The sequence below is a fragment of the Schistocerca gregaria genome, chromosome 3 (genome assembly GCF_023897955.1).
Source record: "Schistocerca gregaria isolate iqSchGreg1 chromosome 3, iqSchGreg1.2, whole genome shotgun sequence".
Classification (NCBI taxonomy): domain Eukaryota; kingdom Metazoa; phylum Arthropoda; class Insecta; order Orthoptera; family Acrididae; genus Schistocerca; species Schistocerca gregaria.
The window spans coordinates 393266178-393289342 of NC_064922.1; the positions used below are offsets into that span (position 1 = coordinate 393266178).

Below are 23165 nucleotides of genomic sequence, written 5' to 3' on the forward strand. Positions count from 1 at the left end.
ATTGGTTGAGTTTAGCCCCCATTTCCTCTTTGTGTGAAACTTGCACATCTATTACGTATTTGTGGTTATTGTCCAGGCAATGTTATGCAAAGGTTGCATCAGGCTTCTTCAATCTACAGTTTCTGTAGTGTTCTTTAAGCGTGGTGCAGACTGTCCAGTTTAACAAGATCTGACACACTCGGCATGTGATTTTATAAACCACACTTTTCGTGATGGCTGGTTGTTTGTCTTTTGCTTTGAACAAGCAACTATCTATTGTTTGAGGGACATAGAAAAACACAGAGAAACTCTTTTCCTTCAAAATTTTACTCATTCTATTTGATGTTTTCCCTATAAAATGTAATCTGCACCATTTCTCTTCCAGTTTGTCTGTGTTTTTCATTTGGAACAGTAACGATCTGGCTTGCTGCTTCATCTTTTTATCTAAAACTTTATCAATTATGTTGGGGTTAAATTCATTACTAGTGGCTATTGTTTTTATTGTTTTAAGTTCCTAGTCCAAGTCTTCTTGGGACATAGCGATATAAAGGAGACGGTGGGTCATGCGGTGGAGTGCTGCATGTTTGTAGGTTGTAGGATGTTGGGAAGAAGACGGGATGAATGTGTCAGTGAAGGAGACTTCTCGGTAATTATTAAATTTATGGTTACTGTCTTTTATCTTTAACCTAATGTCCAGGAAATTTATGCTGCCCCTTCCCCTCCCCCCTCCCCCCCCCTCAACTCCATGCTGACCCAAATGTTAGTGTGCCACTGCTTCATACTGTCCACAAATTTGTGGAGTTGTCTATTGCAATCTTTCCAGATGCAAAGAATATCATCTACACATCTGTACCAATATACAACATGTTTTGTCACAGTTTCTCCCTTAAGAAAATCAGTCTCCCACCTGTCCACGAACATTTCTGCTAGTAAGGGGAATAAAGGTGAACCCCTTGCAAGACCATCTACTCGCTGATCATAGCTCCTTTGAAAAAAGAAATAATTTTGATTTAAACAAAATTCCACTGTACTAGCAATGCTCAACTGCTCTTCTGGATTAATTTTGTGTGAAGAAGCCTGATTCAATCTTTGCAGAACATTGCCTGAACAGTAACCACAAATAAGTAATAGATGCACAAGTCTTACACACAGAGGAAAAGGTCGCTAAACTCAACCAATTAGAAATTTTAGAAATTAAAAGACAGATGGGTACATCCCCACACCGATTATTAAACAAGTAAATCCAATTCAATTATTCACTTCTTGTAGATGATATCACAACCCTAGGATAGAAGCAAAACTTTAGGCCCCAGTCCATCTGAGTTGAAAAGTTCTTGACTGAAGCATAACTTTAGTTCTGTCATGTTAGCGTCATTGCTGACTTGTGTAATAACGTGTGAATTTGTTTAAAAAATGGTGATTGACATAATTTTACATGAAGCTATGGATCGATACCTTAAGAAGTTGAGATGACTATCTGTGCCTTGTCATCATGTGAATTTGTGCATTATCATCTTTGGGAATCAGTAGAGTACTTGAAAATAGGCTTATAACCTGAAACCTAGGTTGTGCAGCAACGTTAATAATGAAATTGTAAAACAATGTAAAAAACAGTGTTTGCTTAGTTAATTTACAATGTTACTCCAAGAACCCACAGATGATTCAATTAAAATGTCTCTTACTAACTTCGGCGACAGCGTTAAACATGGGCGAAACAACACTCGTTGAGAATTATCATTCATAAACTTAGTTTTATCTCTGCCTTATTTATATTTTATTACTTCTTCCTATTTTCCTTTTGTTAGTTACTACTGAATAAATCGAAGAATTGCGATCTTGGCTACATGTCGAGCTCTTCGGACAGGATACGCTGCTTACAGCCATCGTCAAGTCTTAAAAAAAGCAGTGTCACGCAGGATGTGTAGTCGCCGGCCAGTTAACGAGTACGCGTCCTGTGCATCGCGACTCCTTTCAAGTCCTGATGATAACTATAAAGCCGAAACCGATAATGTATTTAAATAAATAAAATTGTAGCGAAGGCTATGGATTCTTCAATGTACATGACAAGGTCAGTGGTTTCCTCTAAAGTTCTGAAAGGAAGGATATTGCGGAGTGCTTTCAGGAGTGCTGGTTCTGCAAGGTTCGCAGGAGAGCTTCTGTTAAGTTTGGAAGGTAGGAGACGAGGTACTGGCAGAAGTAAAGCTGTGAGGACGAGGCGTGAGTTGTGGTTGGGTAACTCAGTTGGTAGAACAGTTGCCCGTGAAAGGCAAAGGTCCCGAGTTCGAGTCTCGGGCCGGCGCACAGTATTAATCTGCCAGGAAGTTTCATATCAGAGCACACTCCGCTGTGGAGTGAAAATTTCATTCCAGCCTAATGAGGTTTTGTGGTGATACCGTAACACATACTTCCTTAGAAGTCAAATACCAATTGTCATAGAAGTAGCTTTAAATACACTCCCGGAAATGGAAAAAAGAACACATTGACACCGGTGTGTCAGACCCACCATACTTGCTCCGGACACTGCGAGAGGGCTGTACAAGCAATGATCACACGCACGGCACAGCGGACACACCAGGAACCGCGGTGTTGGCCGTCGAATGGCGCTAGCTGCGCAGCATTTGTGCACCGCCGCCGTCAGTGTCAGACAGTTTGCCGTGGCATACGGAGCTCCATCGCAGTCTTTAACACTGGTAGCATGCCGTGACAGCGTGGACGTGAACCGTATGTGCAGTTGACGGACTTTGAGCGAGGGAGTATAGTGGGCATGCGGGAGGCCGGGTGGACGTACCGCCGAATTGCTCAACACGTGGGGCGTGAGGTCTCCACAGTACATCGATATTGTCGCCAGTGGTCGGCGGAAGGTGCACGTGCCCGTCGACCTGGGACCGGACCGCAGCGACGCACGGATGCACGCCAAGACCGTAGGATCCTACGCAGTGCCGTAGGGGACCGCGCTGCCACTTCCCAGCAAATTAGGGACACTGTTGCTCCTGGGGTATCGGCGAGGACCATTCGCAACCGTCTCCATGAAGCTGGGCTACGGTCCCGGACACCGTTAGGCCGTCTTCCGCTCACGCCCCAACATCGTGCAGCCCGCCTCCAGTGGTGTCGCGACAGGCGTGAATTTAGGGACGAATGGAGACGTGTCGTCTTCAGCGATGAGAGTCGCTTCTGCCTTGGTGCCAATGATGGTCGTATGCGTGTTTGGCGCCTTGCAGGTGAGCGCCACAATCAGGACTGCATACAACCGAGACACACAGGGCCAACACCCGGCATCATGGTGTGGGGAGCGATCTCCTACACTGGCCGTACACCTCTGGTGATCGTCGAGGGGACACTGAATAGTGCACGGTACATCCAAACCGTCATCGAACCCATCGTTCTACCATTCCTAGACCGGCAAGGGAACTTGCTGTTCCAACAGGACAATGCACGTCCGCATGTATCCCGTGCCACCCAACGTGCTCTAGAAGGTGTAAGTCAACTACCCTGGCCAGCAAGATCTCCGGATCTGTCCCCCATTGAGCATGTTTGGGACTGGATGAAGCGTCGTCTCACGCGGTCTGCACGTCCAGCACGAACGCTGGTCCAACTGAGGCGCCAGGTGGAAATGGCATGGCAAGCCGTTCCACAGGACTACATCCAGCATCTCTACGATCGTCTCCATGGGAGAATAGCAGCCTGCATTGCACTGTACTAGTGCTGACATTGTGCATGCTCTGTTGCCTGTGTCTATGTGCCTGTGGTTCTGTCAGTGTGATCATGTGATGTATCTGACCCCAGGAATGTGTCAATAAAGTTTCCCCTTCCTGGGACAATGAATTCACGGTGTTCTTATTTCAATTTCCAGGAGTGTATGTTTAAACACAACGAAACATTTTCATAAAAATCTTCATCCCTTACTTCACCACCTAAGGGCTGAATTTCTAAAAAAAAGAAACACTGAATCACTGAAACGCGTATTCTTTTATTTTCAACTGAGAAGCCAAATACAAATTTTCAGAGGTTTAGTTTCAAAAATGCTTTCGTAACGAAATATTTCCATCAAAACATTCGTCCGCTATATTACCCTGTTAAGGGTTTAATTTCCGAAAACTCTGAAACCTTTTTTTATTTTTTGCTTCTAACGGAGAAATCAAATACCAGTTTCCTTAGATATAGTTTTAAAAACGCTTTAGTAGTACTTTAACAAGAATTTATTTTCACTGTAATCTTCCCCATTAGTGGTTGCATTCTCCATAAATTCTGATATTTGTCCATACAGAAACCAAATATCAGTTTTCGTAGATCTAGCTTCAAAATTACCTTAATAACGACGCATTTTCAAAAAAAACTTTCGTCACCTAATTCACCCTCTTAGGGACAGAATTTCGAACAGTCCCTTACTAAACTATGCCTAGTGTACTAGATCATACCCTTCTTCTTAATTTATGTAAACCACTGAATTTACGTTGATCAGGGGATAGACTCAGACACAGCCAAATCGATTGAGTTCATATTTGGTAGTTCGCTTGTGTCCATCCTGAAATAAATTCTAAGATATTTTGGCTCAAACCCCCCCTCCCCCCGTCTCTCCGTCAACCCACCCTGCTTTTTGAGAAAACCAGCAGAACAGTTCATGGCAAGGAATTGATTTGATAGATAATTGAAAATTGTTCATTTTTCGTCATCATATATGGGAAAACGCATATTTTTCCTAAAGTCCAGGGAAGAAAGTATTACGTCTGCCCCTCATGTACCCGCAAGGTAAGTGCTGTTCAACGAAAACGCCGCTGGCGTGTCGACCAAGGCATCTGGCTGGGGTACGGCGAACCTGCATTCGATTTTCACATGCATTACGCAGTTCTTTTCTTTGTATCTTTTCATATCGAAACTGGTGGGAATGGAAGGGTTAGTGAGGTACTCAGTAGGGAATAGTAGATACCCTCAGAGTAGTAAAGCAGCTTAAGTCACTTAACAAAGGCAAGTCATCCAGTTCAGACTGCTTGTCAATTAGATTTCTTTCAGAGTATGCTGATATAATAGCTCCGTACTAACCAATCACATAGCACCGCTCTCTGAACGAAAGATCCGTACAGCACCTAAAGAATGGAAAGTTGCACAGGTCACACGAATACTGAAGAAAGCAAGTAGGAGTAATCCGATGAATTACAAATCCATATCAATGACGTCGATTTGCAGTGGGATTCTGGAACATACACTGTGTTCGAACATTATCAGTTACCTCGAGGAATATGATCTCCAGACACACACTCAGCACAGATTGGTTTTTGTGAAACACAACAAGTTTTTATTCTCACAAACGAATGTTATCGACAGTGTATCTCAAATTGATTCCATGTGTATAGATATCCAAAAGGCTTAGGAAGCTGTTCCTCACAAGTGACTTCTAGACCAGTTGCTTGCTTATGGAGTATCGTCTCAGTTGTGTGAGTGGATTCGCGATTTCCTAACGGAAAGGCCACAGTTCGTAGCAATTGACGGAAAGTCATCGAGTAAAATAGAAGTGATACCTGGTGTTCCCTGAGGAAGTATTATAGGCCCTCTGCTATTTCTAATGTATCTAAACAATTTTGGAGACAATCTATACTTCCCTCTTAGATTATTTCCAGATGATGCTGTTATTTATGGGCAGAAGATGAAAACCAATTGCAAAGTTATTTAGGCAAGATATCTGTGCGGTACAAAAGGTGGCAGTTGACTCTAAGTAATGAAAAGCGTAAAGTCATCTATACCACTAACAAAAGAAATTTCGGTTGCACGATAAGTCACACAAATCTAAAGGCTGTCAGTTCAATGAAATATCTAGGAACTACAGTTACGAACATCCTGAACTGGAGCGCTCACTTAGATAACTCTGTGGGAAATAAACCAAAGACTATGTTTTCTTGGCAGAATACTTAGAAGATGCAATTGATCTACAGACGGGACGGCATGGTCTACGTTTGCCCCTCCTCTGCTAAAGTGTTCCTACGTGGTATGGGATCTTTACGAGATACGATTGACGGCGGGAATCGAAAAACTTCAAAGAAGGGCAGCTCGTTTCGTATTATCGTGAAATTGGGGAGATTGTCACGGATACGATACGCGAAATGGGGTGGCAATCATAAAAACAAGGGCGTTTTTCGTAACGGAGAGATCTTTTCACGAAATTTCAATGTCCAATGTTCTTCTTCGAATGCGGAAATATTTTCTTGACACCCATCTGTATAGGGAGCAACGGTTATCATAATAAAATTGGAGAAATCAGAGGTTGCACGGGAAGATTTGAGTGTTCGTTATTCTCGCGCGGTGTTCGAGGGTGTAATGCTAGAGAAATGGTGTGAAAGTGGTTCGATGAATGATCTGCCAAGCTCTTAAGTGCGAATTGCAAAGAAGTCATGTAGATGTAGACTCAGAATAGTAAGAAGGTAGGCAAAAAAATTTGTGTGACGAATTGGATTAGTGAACAGTTGAAGTTTTAAGTGTCGTAGTATGTAAACAATTCCGAGTAATGCTTGCGCGAATTCATCACGAGGGACCACAGAAAATCGAGTTCGAGATGGGTATTTACATAGAAGCGGAGTACAGGAGGTTTCAAAAGTGCAATGTGCTTGGAGAAATGCACCAGGAATTGCACAACCGTATGGATGACAGAATAATTCATAACATAATTCATGATCAGATTTCAGCACCGAATTTTCACACGTTGATACGTGGGGTCAATCAAAATTAATTCTCGAAAAAAATATTTTTAAATGTAAACCAAGTCTTTTTTCTGCCAAATCTTCGGAAGCAACGATGTAGCTGCGCAAAGATTCCATTTATTAGATATTCTTTGTGCCGCTAGTAGATTTACATCGAATGACAAGTAAGATCCCTTTAACTGTTCGAATGAAAGTGAGGCTGTGTAACAGAGTGAGAGAAAGAGCCGGCCGCTGTGGCCGAGCGGTTCTAGGCGCTTCAGTCTGGAACCGCGCGACCGCTACGGTCGCAGGCTCGAATCCTGCCTCGGGCATGAATGTGTGTGATGTCCTTAAGTTAGTTAGGTTTAAGTAGCTCTAAGTTCTAGGGGACTGATGACTTCAGATGTTAAGTCCCATAGTGCACAGAGCCTTTTTTTGTGAGTGAGAGAGCCATTCTCACGCAACCTATACTAAAATTTTAATTCTTTACTAATCTAAGTCGTCTGAAATATTATTTTACTACCTTGTTATTGCTTATTCATTTCCTTATTAACCCTCCTATTGCTACCAATTTCGATACGGGAAAAAACACAAATAAAAAGAAACTGCACAATGCATTTGAGAATCGAAGACAGATTTTCTGCTACTAATCGAAATTCCTTGGTCATTATTCCGCTGGTGGTTTCGCTGAACAGCGTTTACGTTGTGGATGCGTAATTCTCATATTTGAATTAAAAATATTCCTGGTTGCAGCTTATTCTTTTACAGCATTTTAAAAACCATAAAACGACTCTGTGCTAGACTGAAGCACGCTTCGAATCAGATGAATTCGTAGAGACCTTTTCATTTTACAACATTAAAAGAACCATAAAAGGGCTCAGTGCTACATTGAAACACGCACGGAATCAGTCGAAACCTCAGATACCTTAATAAAGTCGTACCAGCAGGTCAGAATGGTGCAATGATAGGGCCACTCACACAAAGAATTCCATACATTCAAACGTAGTACGCCTTGCTGCCGTCGTAACTTTACGGCAGTAGCGTCAGGTGGGCACACAGGTGAGCTGTAAAATGCTGTAGAAGGAAAAATCTGAGGTAATCTGAAGGTTCCCTACGAAGGCGAAGCGCGTCGCTAGTAAAGGAGTAACATGCAACCAAGACTGTTTTTAGATGAAGTGATGTACATAAGTTTGTTGTTCAAAAATGGCTCTGAGCACTATGAGACTTAACTTCGGAGGTCATCAGTCCTCTAGAACTTAGAGCTACTTAAACCTAACTAACATAAGGACATCACACAAATCCTTGTCCGAAGCAGGAATAGAACCTGCGACCGTGGCAGTCGCCTAAGTATCACATGTAAGACTTTTTCTTAGGTTTGCAGGAGAATAAGTGTTTGCGAAAGCCACGTTTGATGATGAAAAACACTCAGTTTTTAATTACCTGTCGTTCCCGCTAATTCTGAGTCGGTTACGCACGTTGAAATGTAGGAGTGGTTTTCTCAAAAGTGAGAAGTGGAGTGGGCGTTGAGCCCAACTATCGTAAAGTCTTTCATTTTAGGTGGTACGCAAGCGAACTGTGAAATATGAGTCGAATCGGTGACCGTATCAGAAACCTTCCGCTTGTGATTGCCAAAAGTTGTGGGTTAGCATTGGGACACAAATCGGCCGGCTGCTGCTGAAACCCATGGAGTACGTTTGTCTCTCTACAGCCCAGACGCCCCTGTTCATACTGGCTATAATCTGAGTTTCAGAGGACCGTGGATCGCCCTGTATGGCTCGCGGAGGCGACGTGACGTCAGTTTGTCAACAGCTGTAGTCTGCATGTACGGCGGTTTACGCTGGTGCATACGTTGTCTCTCCAATATTCAGGATCGATACATGTGTCTGTAACAGGCTGACATCTCGTCTACACTCGCGCCACACACGACATCTAACCACAACATTCTGGAGTGATACAAGACCTATCTCCAAATATGACCAAGCTGCCCATTACTTTTGGCATGTTAGTATATAAAGCTCACCTACACTTGTTGATCTTGCTGGTGTTCGAATACAGAGGAAGTGGCGTTCTTAGGACCTTTTTTTTCTCATTTCAGCGTTTACAGCGTGCCGTGGCAATGCTCAACGACGATCAGCAGCACCAGACTGATGGGAATCGCGAAGAGCATCAGAGTAAGGAGCAGGAAGAAGAGGACAGGCAGCGGAGGCCAGACCAGCATGAGACTGAGACTGAGAAGCTGCTGGCCACAGAAGAAAAGGCTCGCACAGCGCCGCCTGAAGAGCAGCAGCCGCCGACACAGCAGGAGGGTGCGGTGGACGGCGGGCAGCCGCCGGCTCCAGATGGGGGCTGGGGGTGGGTCGTGGCTGCCGCAGTTGCCTTCTGCTGTGTGAGTAGCGCAGCGACAAGCCACACCGTGTGCTCACGCGTAATAGCGTTCTAAACACTGGAAGAAGTTTTAGGAGGAGGCAGTACAGGATACATTTAACAAAACATTAATTGAGAAAACTGGCGTTGTCCGAGTATTTTTTTATTCCAATCTTCCATTTAGCCTATCTCCTCCTCTCTTCTCTCTGCGTCCATCTTCTCCATCCCTCTCTCTCTGTCTATCTCTTCCTCCTCACTCTCCCTGTCAATTTGCTCCTCTTCCCTTTGTCACCGAGCGAGGTGGCGCAGTGGTTAGACGCTGGACTCGCATTCGGGAGGACGACGGTTCAATCCCGCGTCCGGCCATCCTGATTTAGGTTTTCCGTGATTTTCCTAAATCACTCCAGTCAAATGCCGGGATGGTTCCTTTCAAAGGGCACGGCCGACTTCCTACCCCATCCTTCCCTAATCCGATGAGACCGATGACCTCGCTGTCTGGTCTCCTTCCCCAAAACAACCAACCAACCAACCTTTGTCCATTTACTCATTACCCCTCTGTCCATCTCCTCCTTCCCCTTCGGATTCCATCCCCTCCTGACCCTCTCTTTGTCAGTCCCCTCCATTACCCTCTCTCTAAGTCCTCCTCTTCCCTTTCTTTGTTCGTTTCCTCGTCCCCCTCAGTCTCTTCATCTCCTCCTCCCAAATTCCCTGCCTGTGTCTTACTCTCTGTGCCTCTGTCCGTCTTCTCTTTCCTCTCTCGTCCATCTAGTCCTTTCCCCTCTCTATGTCCATTTCCCTTCCCTTATCTCAATCTTCTCCTCCTCCTGTCTTTGCCTATTTCCTCCTTCCCTCTCGCTATCTTTCATCCTCCCTCCTCTGCCCACGTAACCACAGTCACCCGAGTAGGAGACTCGTGATTCTTACGCCTACAGTATTTCTTTCCAGGTTGTACCTAATAGGTGTACCAAATCTCACTGCAATCATTCCAGGGGTTTAGTATGAGCTTTTGTACTCGTGGCATTGCTCGAATACGGACATGTCAATTATATTTTACACATATTTACCATATTTCACGAGTATTTGTACAAATATTTCATTTGTATGTTTTGGGAATTTAGCACTTCCGTGTAATTTTCCCGCAACTTGATGCTTATGAATTCGTATCTCCTGAAGTAAGAATCGTACAATGATGTAATTTTTATGATACGTTCAGAGGCATATGTGAGTGCTGTCTCCAAATGCGTTACGAATAAAGCTGGCAGTAAAGAAGTCATAAATTAAAACAACATGCTTCATGTGGCAGTTTTCCTGCACGAACAATGAAAATTTAGTAAGTGGCAAACTTTTTTCGTTGCATCATTTTATAGGAGCCTTAACGAAGAAACAGTTTCTTAAATGTTTCAAACTAGTTACACAGTTTGTTGTAAGTCTCTAAATATTGTCATTCTCAAATACTGGAAAACTAAATTTTAGGTTTTCCAGCGTTGTGGGCTACACAGTTTATTCAACCCCACCCCTTTCAAAGGTAGTTGGCTTTTACCCCCGCAGGGATTGTTTCCAGACAGTAAATGTGTTGGTTGAAATTTGTCCAGTAGTTTAGGAGGACATGTGGAACATACATAGATACGTATATACATATTTACATGTATACAAATATAAATTTTTATAAAAACTATGGATTCCATGCAATACGAAGGACGGAACTTTAATAGTGGCAACTATTTACGACTTATAGAAAACAGATACATCTTTTAAAGTTTTTACTGTCCGTCAAAGTAGTCACCAGTGCTGTTTATAATCTGTTGCCAGAAATGTGGAAGTCGTAGGACACGCCTAGGAGAGCCAGTTGTTGTGTTCTGCCTACTCGTCTAATACACGGTGCCTAGGAAAGCTGCTTTCTCGGTTCGCTAGACAACAATTCAAGCAAATCGTATTAATGGAGTGTATTACAGTAAGATAAATGACAATAGCTAACTTTCCATATTCACATAGGTGTGTCGCAAGCAAATGGTGACATGCAAACAATAAATGTCCTTCGGTATATACAATTCCAATGTAAGCAAAACAACACAGTTCATAAGTCACTGCTGTAGCGTTCGGAGGACGGCTCCACTCGGGCCGCCGCTATGAGAGTCGGCGCTTATATTCTCTTCGTGTAGAGGCCGCTCCTGTCTCGGGGTGGTCCTAGAGAGGGGTCCGTCAGCGGATTATTGGCTGACATCGCTTCACAGCCCTCCCTGTTCTTCCGTTCCTGATCGTCGTGCCGGCGCTTCACATGAAGCCGGGACACCAGTTACGTTGATTGATTGTTCGAATGCGGCCGTTTATCCCCGACGAATCTCTGTAATAGTTCTGAAGCGAGTGTCGTGAAGTGTTTCTTGTTATTTAGGATTCAAAGAAGCCACAACGGCTTAAGTCCAGAGAGTGTTGTGGGCGGTGCAGCATTTCCCAGCCCCATCGACCGATCAAAAGCAACCGCTACTTGCAGCATATGCGTCCGAAGATTTCCCTGCAAAACGATGGGAAGTCGTGCAGAAAGTGTAGCCGCTTTTTTCTCTAAGCTGTTGACACAGCTACCTTGGAGAAAAGACCGTCGACACTTTTTGCAGCATCCGCACGTTATTTTGGAAGGCAATGCTCAGGCACATATGGCGCAAGAGGTGACTGATTTGTTCGATCGAGAGGGCTTGGAAGTGCTGTACCATCCACCATACTCCCTGGAATTGGGCGCTTCAACTTGATGCCTAAATTGAAAGAACCACTTCATGATATTTGCTTCAGAACTATTACAGAGATTCGTCGCGAAATACACAGCTTCAGTCGAATTATCAACACAACTGCCTTGCTAAAGGTGTCTACGACTTCCGCATCGCTACACGCTTTACTGGAGACTACTCTGAAGGACACTAAAACTACGATGATTCGCAAATAAACAGTTGCCACGATTAAATTACCATTCCCTGCAGGTGCAAAATTTTTATTGGTTGCAAAGATACATTTGGATACAGAGACAAGTGTGCATTTCTCGTCTTGGTTCCCCAGTTGCTGTAAATATATTAATCAATTTTAATTTTCATCTTGAAGTTCGGGATGTGAAGTTCCGTTTATGTATGTGCGTGTGGTGTGTGTGTCTGTGTGTGTGTGTGTGTGTGTGTGTGTGTGTGTGTGTGTGTTTGTGTTGTTTTGTGCAGTGGTCAGGGCTCTACCTACGGTGGAGGTTACTCCCTCAAGTGTTGGGTTACTTATCGGGAACACCATTTATTTGCATAAAATGGGGCACCATTTTGGACTTCTGAGAGCCTTTGGGCACAAATATTGGTTCTTGAGGCACTTATTCCTGGTATGCTTAAGAAATTTCTCCTATTCTTGATTTTTGTAAACAGATTCTAACTTACTCGTATCCTTATTCTTGATTTTTGAAGTGAACCCCACTTATTCGTGACCTAATATCGACCTTGGTACTCTTACTTCGTGCCAGTGTGCTGATTGCACTGTTGTTAAATCCTGGAGTTGGTTGCATATAGGTCTGAGTCTATCTACCTTTGCAAAAAGTCTTCTTGTTGCCGGTATCATTTGAGTTTAGACTGTGGGCACGGCGAGTCATGCATGAATTTGGTCCGTGTTTGTCCACCATGGTGCATTTAATACAAGTTTGAGGCATCTGTTCTGGAGCACTTGTAGCGATCTTTTGTTGGACTTGCTTGTAATTCCCCATAATGAGCAGCCATACAACATCATGGGTTGTATGATGGCCTTGTATATGTGAAGTTTAGTTTTGTGGCTCATTTCCTCGCTTGCAAGTAGAGGATATATTGCATAAATTGCTCATGCTATAAGTAGCCTTTTGCCATCAATGTGTTGTCTGAAAAGCATATTGTTGTCAATACTTATTCCTAGGTACTTGACTTTGGTGGTCTATTCTGTTTGTCTGCCATGTAACTCAATGTGGTCTTGAAGTACCGGTCGCCGACTGGTGAACTTAACTGCTGTAGTTTTTCCGGATTGATTTTTACTCTATTTAGTGTAGCCCATTTTTCGGTGTTATTTACTTGTTCCTGGAGTGCTGTTATTGTGGTGTTGAGTCGTCAGTGCCGTACCAACGGCGAATTGTGCAATAATGGAGTTTTCCGTGGTTGAAATTTCGTTTACGTATACTGTGAAGAGCGTCGCTGAGAGAACCGAGCCCTGTGGTATTTCTTCTTGTAGTGCTTTGACTTCATATCACCTTCCGTCAATCTGGACAAAGCATCTCCTATTCTTTAGATAGCTGTCCTCGATCTTGATGTAACAGTCCGGTACGTCTGTATCTTCCTTAAGTCTGGCGACCAGGTTATGCTTCCATACATTATCACATGCCTTTTCGATATCCAGGAAGACTGCAGCTGTATACCGAGAACAATTCGTGTTTTTTGTGATGTATTCTGTAATTCTTAAAACTTGTAATCCGGCAGAGAGTGTTTGTTGAAAAGCACCGTGTTCTCTTCTAATTATGTTTCGGTCCAGGAGTGGTTGTCTGATGCGCGGGAGTAGCACTCGCTCCAAAACTTTAAACGTGGTAGGGCGGAGGCTTATAGATCGGTGGTTTTCTGGTTTCTTTAGGTCTTTTCCTGTTTTTGGTACTGGAAAGATTTCGGAAATCTTCCACACTTCTGGAAAGTAGTTTTTTAAGAGGCAGGCGTTAAGGATTCTGGCGAGAAGGACTTTGGATTTTCTCAGCAGATGTTGTAGTTGGGTGTTGGTTATTAGGTGCCGTGCGGGTGCAGAGTCTGTATCAAGTCTGCTTATAATTCTTTTTATTTCTGCTGGTGTGGTTAGTTCTGGTTGCTCGCTAGGCGGCGTTTCCCTTACATTTCGAGCTACTGCCATAACATACCGTTCGACCTGGTTAGCATCTTGGGGATATTTTTCTACCTGGATTTTTTGTTGTTGTTCGTACGTTGTAGCGAACAATCCCGCCTGGCGTAAGGCATCAAAGGCCGGTTTACGTGGTCTGGTACCTCTGATATTTTTGATTAATTTCCAGTCGTCCCTATTCCTAAGTAGAAGTGTGCTCATTCTATCTCCCTCGGCTTCTGCTTTCTATTCCATCCCGAGGCGGTGGAACTCCTTAGTCATTCTGTTGACTTCTCTTCTGCATTGTGGGTTCCGGGTGCGAAGCGATCTGCGTCTTGCCGTGTTTTTCAGATATGTGAGGTCTTGGATAAGGGGTGGAATGGTATGGAGGTTGGAATGCTGTAAGATCACCTTTGTGGGTGCGCCTCTGTATGCTGTTTTAATTTTATCAGTCAATGTATCTATTGATTCTTCAGTTCGTTGGTGTGAGCTGTGGTCTGTTGTCGGGCCGGCCGTTATGGCCGAGCGGTCCTAGGCGCTTCAGTCTGGAACCGCGCGACCGCTAAGGTTGCAGGTTAGAATCCTGCCTCGGGCACGGATGTGTGTGATGTCCTTAGATTACTTAGGTTTAAGTAGTTCTAAGTTCTAGGGTACCGATGGCCTCAGATGTTAAAGTCCCATAGTGCTCAGAGCCATTTGAACCATTTTCTATTGTCGGGCGGGTCTTGTTGTTCAGAGGTAGTTCTATTGCGTTGCCTATGTTTCCAATTGCCAAGAGGTGATCGGAAGTGAGGTCCTGCATTGTCCTTAGGTTAAGGTCGGGATTCAGGTTTTGGGTGATGAAGATATCGAGGATATCAGCTCGGTGTCGGTGATTGAAGACTATCTAGGTCACCTCTTCTGGGGCCGTTATTACTGCATGCAGGTGTCCCTCCAAATCATGTAGCTGAATCCTACGTGCATTGTTTCTACGTGAATTCCAAGCAGTATTTTTGGCATTTAAATCCCCGCCGAGTAATACACAGTCATGGTTGTCGTAGATCTGGAGAAGGTCATTTTCGTCGAAAATTGCCCTTGGGCTGAGATACGCAGCCACCAGGGTGACCTTGCCTTGCGATGTTTCGATAGTGACTATTTTAGCTTCGAAGGATATCATGGGCTGTGTGAGATCATGGTTATGTCTGATGTGCGATCGTAGAAAGATGGCTGTCCCTGCTCCCCATCTGTTGGTACGGTATGTCCTGTGGCAAATCAAATTTCGTAATTTGAAGGTTTCTGTGGGTCGTAAATGCGTCTCCGTAACAAACAGTACGTCAATTTTTTGATTTTCGACAAATTCATTTAGTAGGTCCTTTTTGTTCTTCAACCCTGCGGCGATGAAGTTGCAACAACTTAAGTTGTATCGTTCTCTGATTCTAATTTCCATGTGTGTTGCCGAAGTCTGGCGTTGTGGTGAATTCGTGGATGGTCGATGTTACGGTGGATACAATGTTTGTCCATTGAAAGCGTTCCCATACACTTTTAATCTTGTTAACGATGTCGAAAAAGGCACAGAGTCTGGTGGTTGATTGGTTAGTGTTGGAATGTGTACCTTGTTGTGGTTAATTATTTGAGGTAGTGGGCTCGTCTGGTCGAATGTTTGCTCAAGTTCTCCTTCCCCTACGATAGTCTTCTGCAGGTGTGGGCATTCGTGTTATTTTAATGCCTGACTGGTTACTTCTGGTTTCTGCTGCAGTGGTCTGAGGTCTTCGGGTGTGATATGCCCTGATTGTCTTTTGAAACTCTTCACATCCTTTGAATGAAGCAGGGTGACCGTCTTGACTGTGATTGACACAACGTGGAGTGGCGGTTTTTGGTTGCTTACAATCTCTCGCCCTGTGATCTCCACATCGTACACGCCTCGTCTGCATTGAGCAGTAATTTGCACTGTGAAAGAATCCCTGACATTTTTTACATTGAGTTGGGCCATCTTTGATCTGGTATGATTCTATTGTTATCTTTGTGTCTAATATGTATCTTACGTGGTAGATTGTGTCGTTCTGGAGTTTCGTGTCGAGAGTGACGCAGAAGACGTCCATGGAGCGTACCGGTGTACATAATGCGGAAGTAAGTTTAGTAATTTGAGATCTTCCTCTACCTCTTGTTCTGGATCCATTTCTGGGAGACCTTTTATGAATACTTTGAGGTGTCGTTCACTCTGTGCTTGGTGTGTGTAGTGACGGATGTTATGATGGCGGAAGAAATCCAGTGCGGTTCTTTGGTCCTTGATAGTTTCATGGTGGTATCTGATAGTTTTACCCTTGTAAATGGCTTCAATTGGTCCTCCCATGTACTTTTTTAATGCAGAGTTGAGTGTTAAATAGTGGCCTTCATACGGTATTGTAATTGGTGGTATTCTTGTTTTTTTTTCAGACTTTGAGGCGGGTTCGACGGTGTTTTTGTTTGTTGTGTTGTGTCAGCAATTCAGGTGGTGTCTGTCGGCTGTGCAAGTACTGTTAATGGATCAAAACGGTTTTCCATATGTACAGTCCTAGACATAAAAACTGACCACCGGTCGGCCACCACAGAGACTAAGTCCGTGTCGTTCACTTAAAAGGTGGCCAATGAAACTGACCGCCCCTGACATCTTACTGAACTAAGTCTGAAGTGCACGCACAGTTGTGTTGTCTGCCGCATGGATTCTGTGAAGTGTTGTGCCAACTGGCAGTCATTGCTGAATGCAGACATGTGCAAATATCCCCACTGCTCTAGGGGAAATCGTCTTTGTTGCATTTTTTCCATACCGTGATTATCACAATAACACAAGGCTTGTTTTGCTGAAGAACTTGATGCCTACAAGTCCTTAAATAAGAATCTCCTAGCGGGAGTACTGCATGAAAGGAGACAGACTGTTGGACAAAAGAATGGACAGCTCCCTGGTTTTTGCATTTCCGATAGCGCCTACGATAAGAATCTGGCGTCATATTATGCTTTGCAACCTTAAACAGTTTTTTTTTACTTCATGCTAAAACAAAAGTTAACACATGAGAAGAGGAAATGACTGATATGCTTCTCAGGAAGTTTAGTTTTTCGTGTTTATTTTGTCACTTCATACTAAAACAATGGCGTCAATATGAGAAGAGGAAGTGAAATATACGCTTCCAAGACAATATTTCCTTGTGTGCTACTACTGCATACATGAAAGCCCGGCAATTAATTTTTGTATGTTGGATAAATTTTGATATCACCTCAGATTCCTTTGTGAGAAGGTTCTTATTTTCTTGGCATTCAAATAGAGTGAACAGTTCATCACTGGTTAATATACTGATGACTAATGACATGATACCCGTTGCAACTAGTCCATGGCACCTGTGAGTAGAGTCTCACGTTGGTTACTATAAGAACACACAGGCAGTGATATCCGCTCACTGCAGTCAGAGCCAAGGTGATTTCTTTCTGTTTATGGCAAAGCGTCTGCTGCAGTGTCCACGCTCAACCAACATAAACAAATCGCGGCAGCAGTGGGCACTGCTAATCGCTGCACTTATCGCGAGCCTTGACAACTAGAGCGCACTGTCTCTGCTAACGATAATATAGAGTTAATACATCTTACTTAACGTAATACGCAGGTCGTGGGTTGGGTAAAAATTCAGTTTGTAACTCCCCATCGCTTTAAAATACATTACAGTCATATTTGATGCAATATTTATTGTTGGTTGTCTCTCTAACGTTAATAGGAACACACACACACACACACACACACACACGGACGCACACACACACACACACACACACACACACACACAGTCATTGATTCCAGTGAGGGTGACATGTGTTGAACAACACATGCACCAGTCAATTCCTCAGTTGGCGATGAGTGGATTGGATGAGATTTTTCAATTACCTTGCATTGCAAGAATTGTAAGGAGGAGATGAAAGTAAATGGACTTGTATCTAAAGAGCTGCGGCAAAGCAAAACTTGACCGACTATCAGATAATTGTCCACATGGGTTTTGTGGACGAGTATACTTCTAGTAACCAGCCCACCTACGATCATTACGTAAGATTTCTCGAAGGTGTAGGGGCATTGATTTCATTAAGTCGTTGACAGTGTAGCGTGATGGTTTGCTTCCCAACATACGTTTTCTATATTCGTCCAAAGGTCGCTTGCATTTGTAGGTCCACATGGCAATGACCTTGTTACCTCTGCCCACATATTCTCTACGTGGTTGATGTTCGGTGATCGTGGAACAAACGACAACAGCTTTATCCTCTCTTGGCCCTTATACCAATCTCGCACTGCTCTGCTATGATCGATGGGGCTGTGCTCCTGTAAATAAACTGTTGTTCGTTCATACATTTTGAAACGTCCCCTTAGAAAAATTCATACAAGACTGTGCTTAAACTGACACTCAATATTTTTAGCGCAACGCAATCTGACTTTCAAAAATCCCTACAAAAAATGGCCCTGACTAACATTAACCTATACGTTTCACAAATCGCTTACCTCACAAAAATCTTGGTTACTCGAACTACTGCAATACAGCGAGCGCCACTACTGCCAGCTAAATAAAAGATTCAAACTACTGAAGGCACTATCTACTGATAGGCATAGTTAGCAAATGAAACATTTTAATGCAGAACAAACAATGTATTTACCTTAATAGTCATAATACATATAGCGACATCCAGTCTTACAAATTTCAAAACTCCGCCATCTCTCTCCCACATCCACCACTGCTGGAGGCTCACCTCCAACTGCGCAACGCTACGCGCTGTTAGCATCCAGCTGCCGCTGCCCAACACTACAATGGCAGACAACAACGCAAACCAGCCACAGACTGCACACGGCACAGCCAGTGATTTTCATACAGAGCGCTACGTGGCGGCGGTGTTACCAATAAAAAAACCTAAACATCCTACTTACAATTTATATTCAAATAACGTATTTGTAATAAGCACAGTGTATTATTATTTTCCACAGTGTTCAAGAATTCAGGCCCTGTCATAAATAAGTGATCTACATTCAACTGTCCGATTAAGAATGTTGTTTACCCAGTCTATCAAATGATGTGAGTCGTATTCGGATATCCACATTAAGCCAGACTGGCTGAATCCGATTAGAACGATCTGGTATCGAAATGAAATTACAGAAATCGGATAATTTGAACGTCTGTATTGCATCAATGCTATGCACATAAATTCCTGTGATGGAGTAACAGGTAGCAACTGTCTAAGAAAAAGTGAGAAATATGTCTACTAGCAGCAATGTAACGTAATTATAACCCCTATTTATGTGATGGAAATACTTAATCGAACAATGAACGTCTATTACAGTGGTGGTAAGATGCACCATATCGGATTTGCTGATGACATAATGACAATAATAATAATAATAATCCCATGGGGCCGATAGAGGAAACCCTCCCCTATATTTGTGGTACCGAGGAAATCAGATAATTGGGGTGAACCAAATACTAACACAATCCTGAACGGCTACTCAATCCGTGAAACCCAAAATCCAGACACGTCTGAGTGAAAATCACCGCCAGTCTGGTCACCGTCTGTTAGCTCAATGAGCTCGGCTGAAAATATTTGCTTCCAAAGGCTTCAACACCCTCTGGTCCTGTCCGGTCCTAGTAACACCCAAGCCAAACCAACGAAACACAAGCAAACATGAACTGTGCAAGCAAAGTCAGTTTTATCCCAGGTGGCACACAACCCGCCTGTCGACAGGCGGCAGTTGGATTTTTGGATACTGGGGAGTCCAGGTTAGCACGGCAGAGGATATCGAAGATCTCTGGTAAATTTCCCTACAAGCAGAAAACATGCATTTGAAAAATAAACATCGATACTTTGATCCAAGCACGAAAACTAAATAATCTCACAAATGAAATCAACCAACAAAAATTTCTCATCCTTGCTCTTCAAGAACCACAACTAACTGACAGTGAAACCTTGCATTACGGAAACCATTGCATCTTCAAGACCAAATACAACAAAAGGCAGCGAAAGGCGTACCAATCTTCGGCATTGTTTTTCTCGAACACACATCTATCATCAACTCTGTCGAAGAAATCACACCCATCAACAATCGACTTACGACTATGCTCATTCAGACCCCCAATAAAAAAATATACACTCATCAATGCACATGCCCCCACCAACATCGAAAATAAGAAAAACACCGAAAATGTCGAAAAATTCTGGAACCCAATTGAAAATACTATGAGCAAAATTCACCAAGATGACGTGAAAATACTAATGGGAGACTTCAACTCTCTATTTGGGACAGTAAAATCCCGTAGAAAAATCATTGGTACAAATTCAACATACCGAAACGCTTAGACCAACGGCACACGTCTGACTGACATTTGCCAACAATTCAACCACAACAGGATGTCTTCCCACTTCAGGAAAAAACCAGTTCCCAGGTAACATGCTTGCCTACCAGGTGCAAGCTGCTTTCGTTCGCCTTTCGAGACTCGCTGAAAGCCAGATTTTTAATTCTTTTGTACCTGAGCTACAAGCAGGCAGATACAAACTCAATAAGGGAATCGTAAGATAACGCTCGAGGAAAATTCGTCTTGCTACTTACAGTAACCGTTAGTGCCAGAGCGAAAACCTTATGGTACTGCCAATTTCATAATGCCACTTTTGTTTTCTGCCGACATATTTTTTGTAGTTGTGAATACATAGTTTTATCTATGAAATGCCACATTTTCATAATACTTGCGAATGATACAGGAAATTAAGTAAATGCAAATCTTTTCGAAGTCAAAAGTCGGTAATACCCTACTAATTCGTGTTAAAATACCCTCCATCGTCTTACAGACACTTAATGCTTTATTGAGATAGACTGCCGTCATGATGTTTCTGTAATAATCTGAATTTAATTTGTATTAGTACATTGAATATTTTAATTGCATTTCCATTCGTTTACTAATCGCAACCGTAATCATCAAAGAGACATTACTCAGCAGTAGGATTTTCTTTCACGATATCTAAAACAATCTGACAATGCAAAAGTTGTTTACAAATTCTACACCCGTAGAAACCTACTTGTTCTAACGATGTCATTAAACCAGAGTAGTTTAAGAGTATTTTCGTCTAGAAATGAATTGCCTTGACGGTTGATCGATCAAGAGCGGGAAAGGTAAAATTTTACGAATATATGACGAGAAGGACAAGTGCTTGAGAGAGAACTTCACTATCAATACAAGGGCCTGAGAGACGACTTTCCTATCAATATCCTGGATGGTTTTGTTTCTCGAATCAACAGAGTGAGTTATCATGCAGTAGCACAGGTGATGTAGTTTTGTTGCTCGACTTTCTTACACTGGGACCGAAAGGCGTCTCAGTTGTTAGCAACAAATTCCAGGTGTGTTGCACGTACCCGTTGGGGCGGAATTCGTACCCCAAAAAACACTTTTGGAGCTAGCAAATGTAAAATATTATGTTCACACTACACTTTGCTCGAGTTTACGTCTTTTGGTGGAGCTCAGCCTTTCATTTCTTCTTAGGAAGTTAACGATAAAGGCATCATAACACGTCGCCAGTAACAGTACTGCATAGGAATGCTCAATGAGCGACCTGATGACGTTCAATAATAGTCACTCCGTTGATTTTTGTTGTTTCGAATTGTAGCATGCATTACTCCTACCCCAGACTTCTGATCTTTGCCTGTTGATTGCAAATGTCGCAGGATGGTAAAATGGTAATCTGTCACATATATCAGTAGTCGAGACTTCCTTAATGTGGAAAATCATTCATGCCAGAACGAAACAACAATATCTTTTTCTGGCGTATTTTTCCCAAAAGCACTCGCTCCACACACAGTTCAAATCTTTCTAGCTGCCTCCTCTACATTCACCCCTCCGTTATACCAAAAGTAAACGTTGTGTTGCAAATGTTACACCTTTTTCCACTTGCGACTCAGTTTTACAATGCTTAACTGTAGTTCATGATTTTCAAGTATGCAAAATCCAATGCTTAACTGCAAGATGATAACTAGAACTTCAATTTCGAAAATGGCATCGATACACACACTGACGGCGTGGCGCCGCCTTCACATGGGCGGCGCCGAATTCAGGCGGCGGGTGGCGTCTGGCCGGTAGCCGGTAGCCGCTGCAGCGCGCGGAAACGCCCGAGCGTAAGCTTTTATGATCGCGACGCAGCCACGAGCTGTCCTGCGGAATTGTTTCTGGAAGTACTTGTTGGTGTGTAGAATGTTAAGCGAATTGTCTTCGACGTTCAATCAGACTCATAACTTTAGATCGAAATGTGGTTTAAAAAAAAAAAAACAGTTGGACGCGAACATGCGTCTGTAACTTTAGAATGCACGCCGATTGCCACAAGACCACGGGCTCACTCAATCCAAATCACCTCGGAAGTAGATGATACTTCCTCCTAACACTTCCGCATTTTACAGTGTTGCCAGATTGTGCAGATGGCCGGACTTAAAAGTTGTCAGGGGCGGTCAGTTTTATTGGCCACCTTAAGTGAACGACTCGGACTTAGTCTCTGTGGTGGCCGGCCGGCGGTCAGTTTTTATGTCTAAGACTGTAAATTGCGGGCTTTCAAAATAACTACGAACCCTCAGACTCAGAGCTGAAATATTAAAAGTTTTGGCTGGTTTCGTGGTCTATGGGCTGGGTGGGATACGTAGTTGCTGCATTACTTACAGGTGTCGATGGTCCAGAAATTAAATAACTTATGTTGAATAACAGGGAAACAATAGATTCCTACTTCACGTAATTAGTTGCGAACAACAACATAGCTCACGAGATATTCACTTCTGAACGCATACTACGACTTCACTGCAAAAGCCACGGAAATCACACAAGAGCACAAGACGGCACTCCGAAGTATCTGTATCTCTCGAGATCACGCACAAACTGCTCCACTCCAAGTCTTTCCCGCGACTTCACGTCCGTCGCCGTACTGTCTGTGCCCTGTGCTGTGCCGTACTCTCCAGAACTGCCTCGTGTCCTCTCTCGAAACGATCCTCCTCCCCCACTTCTATACAGTCTCACCATCAACGAGCGCTGTGATTGGCTAGAGCGCTCCCTCCATGTCTCCAAGCGAACATACACTCACAAACATATTTAAGCACCTACTAAATACTCGATTTACATTTAAAAACTTGAAATGAAATAAATATTCCTGCGGCTGGATCATAAACACGCTCTAACACACATTTTTAAATACATAAACAAATTATTTAAACATATATCAAAAGAATGTAAGCTGAAGGTAGGTCAGGAGACTAATGTCTCCGTGCTTTCTAACACACAGTAAATATTTAACCAATTTCTTCATGAATGAATCGGATATAAACAAAGC

At 43.2% G+C, this 23165-nt stretch overlaps 1 protein-coding gene across 1 annotated transcript in view; it reads left to right on the plus strand.

The window, feature by feature from the left end:
* LOC126354827 (monocarboxylate transporter 13-like) overlaps positions 1-23165 on the plus strand; it is a 130654-nt gene that overhangs the window by 8769 nt on the left and 98720 nt on the right. The window contains exon 2 of the mRNA XM_050004770.1: positions 8740-9030. Within this exon, the coding sequence (XP_049860727.1) occupies positions 8761-9030 (270 nt within the window). The 5' untranslated portion in view covers positions 8740-8760. The remainder of the gene's footprint in view (positions 1-8739; positions 9031-23165) is intronic.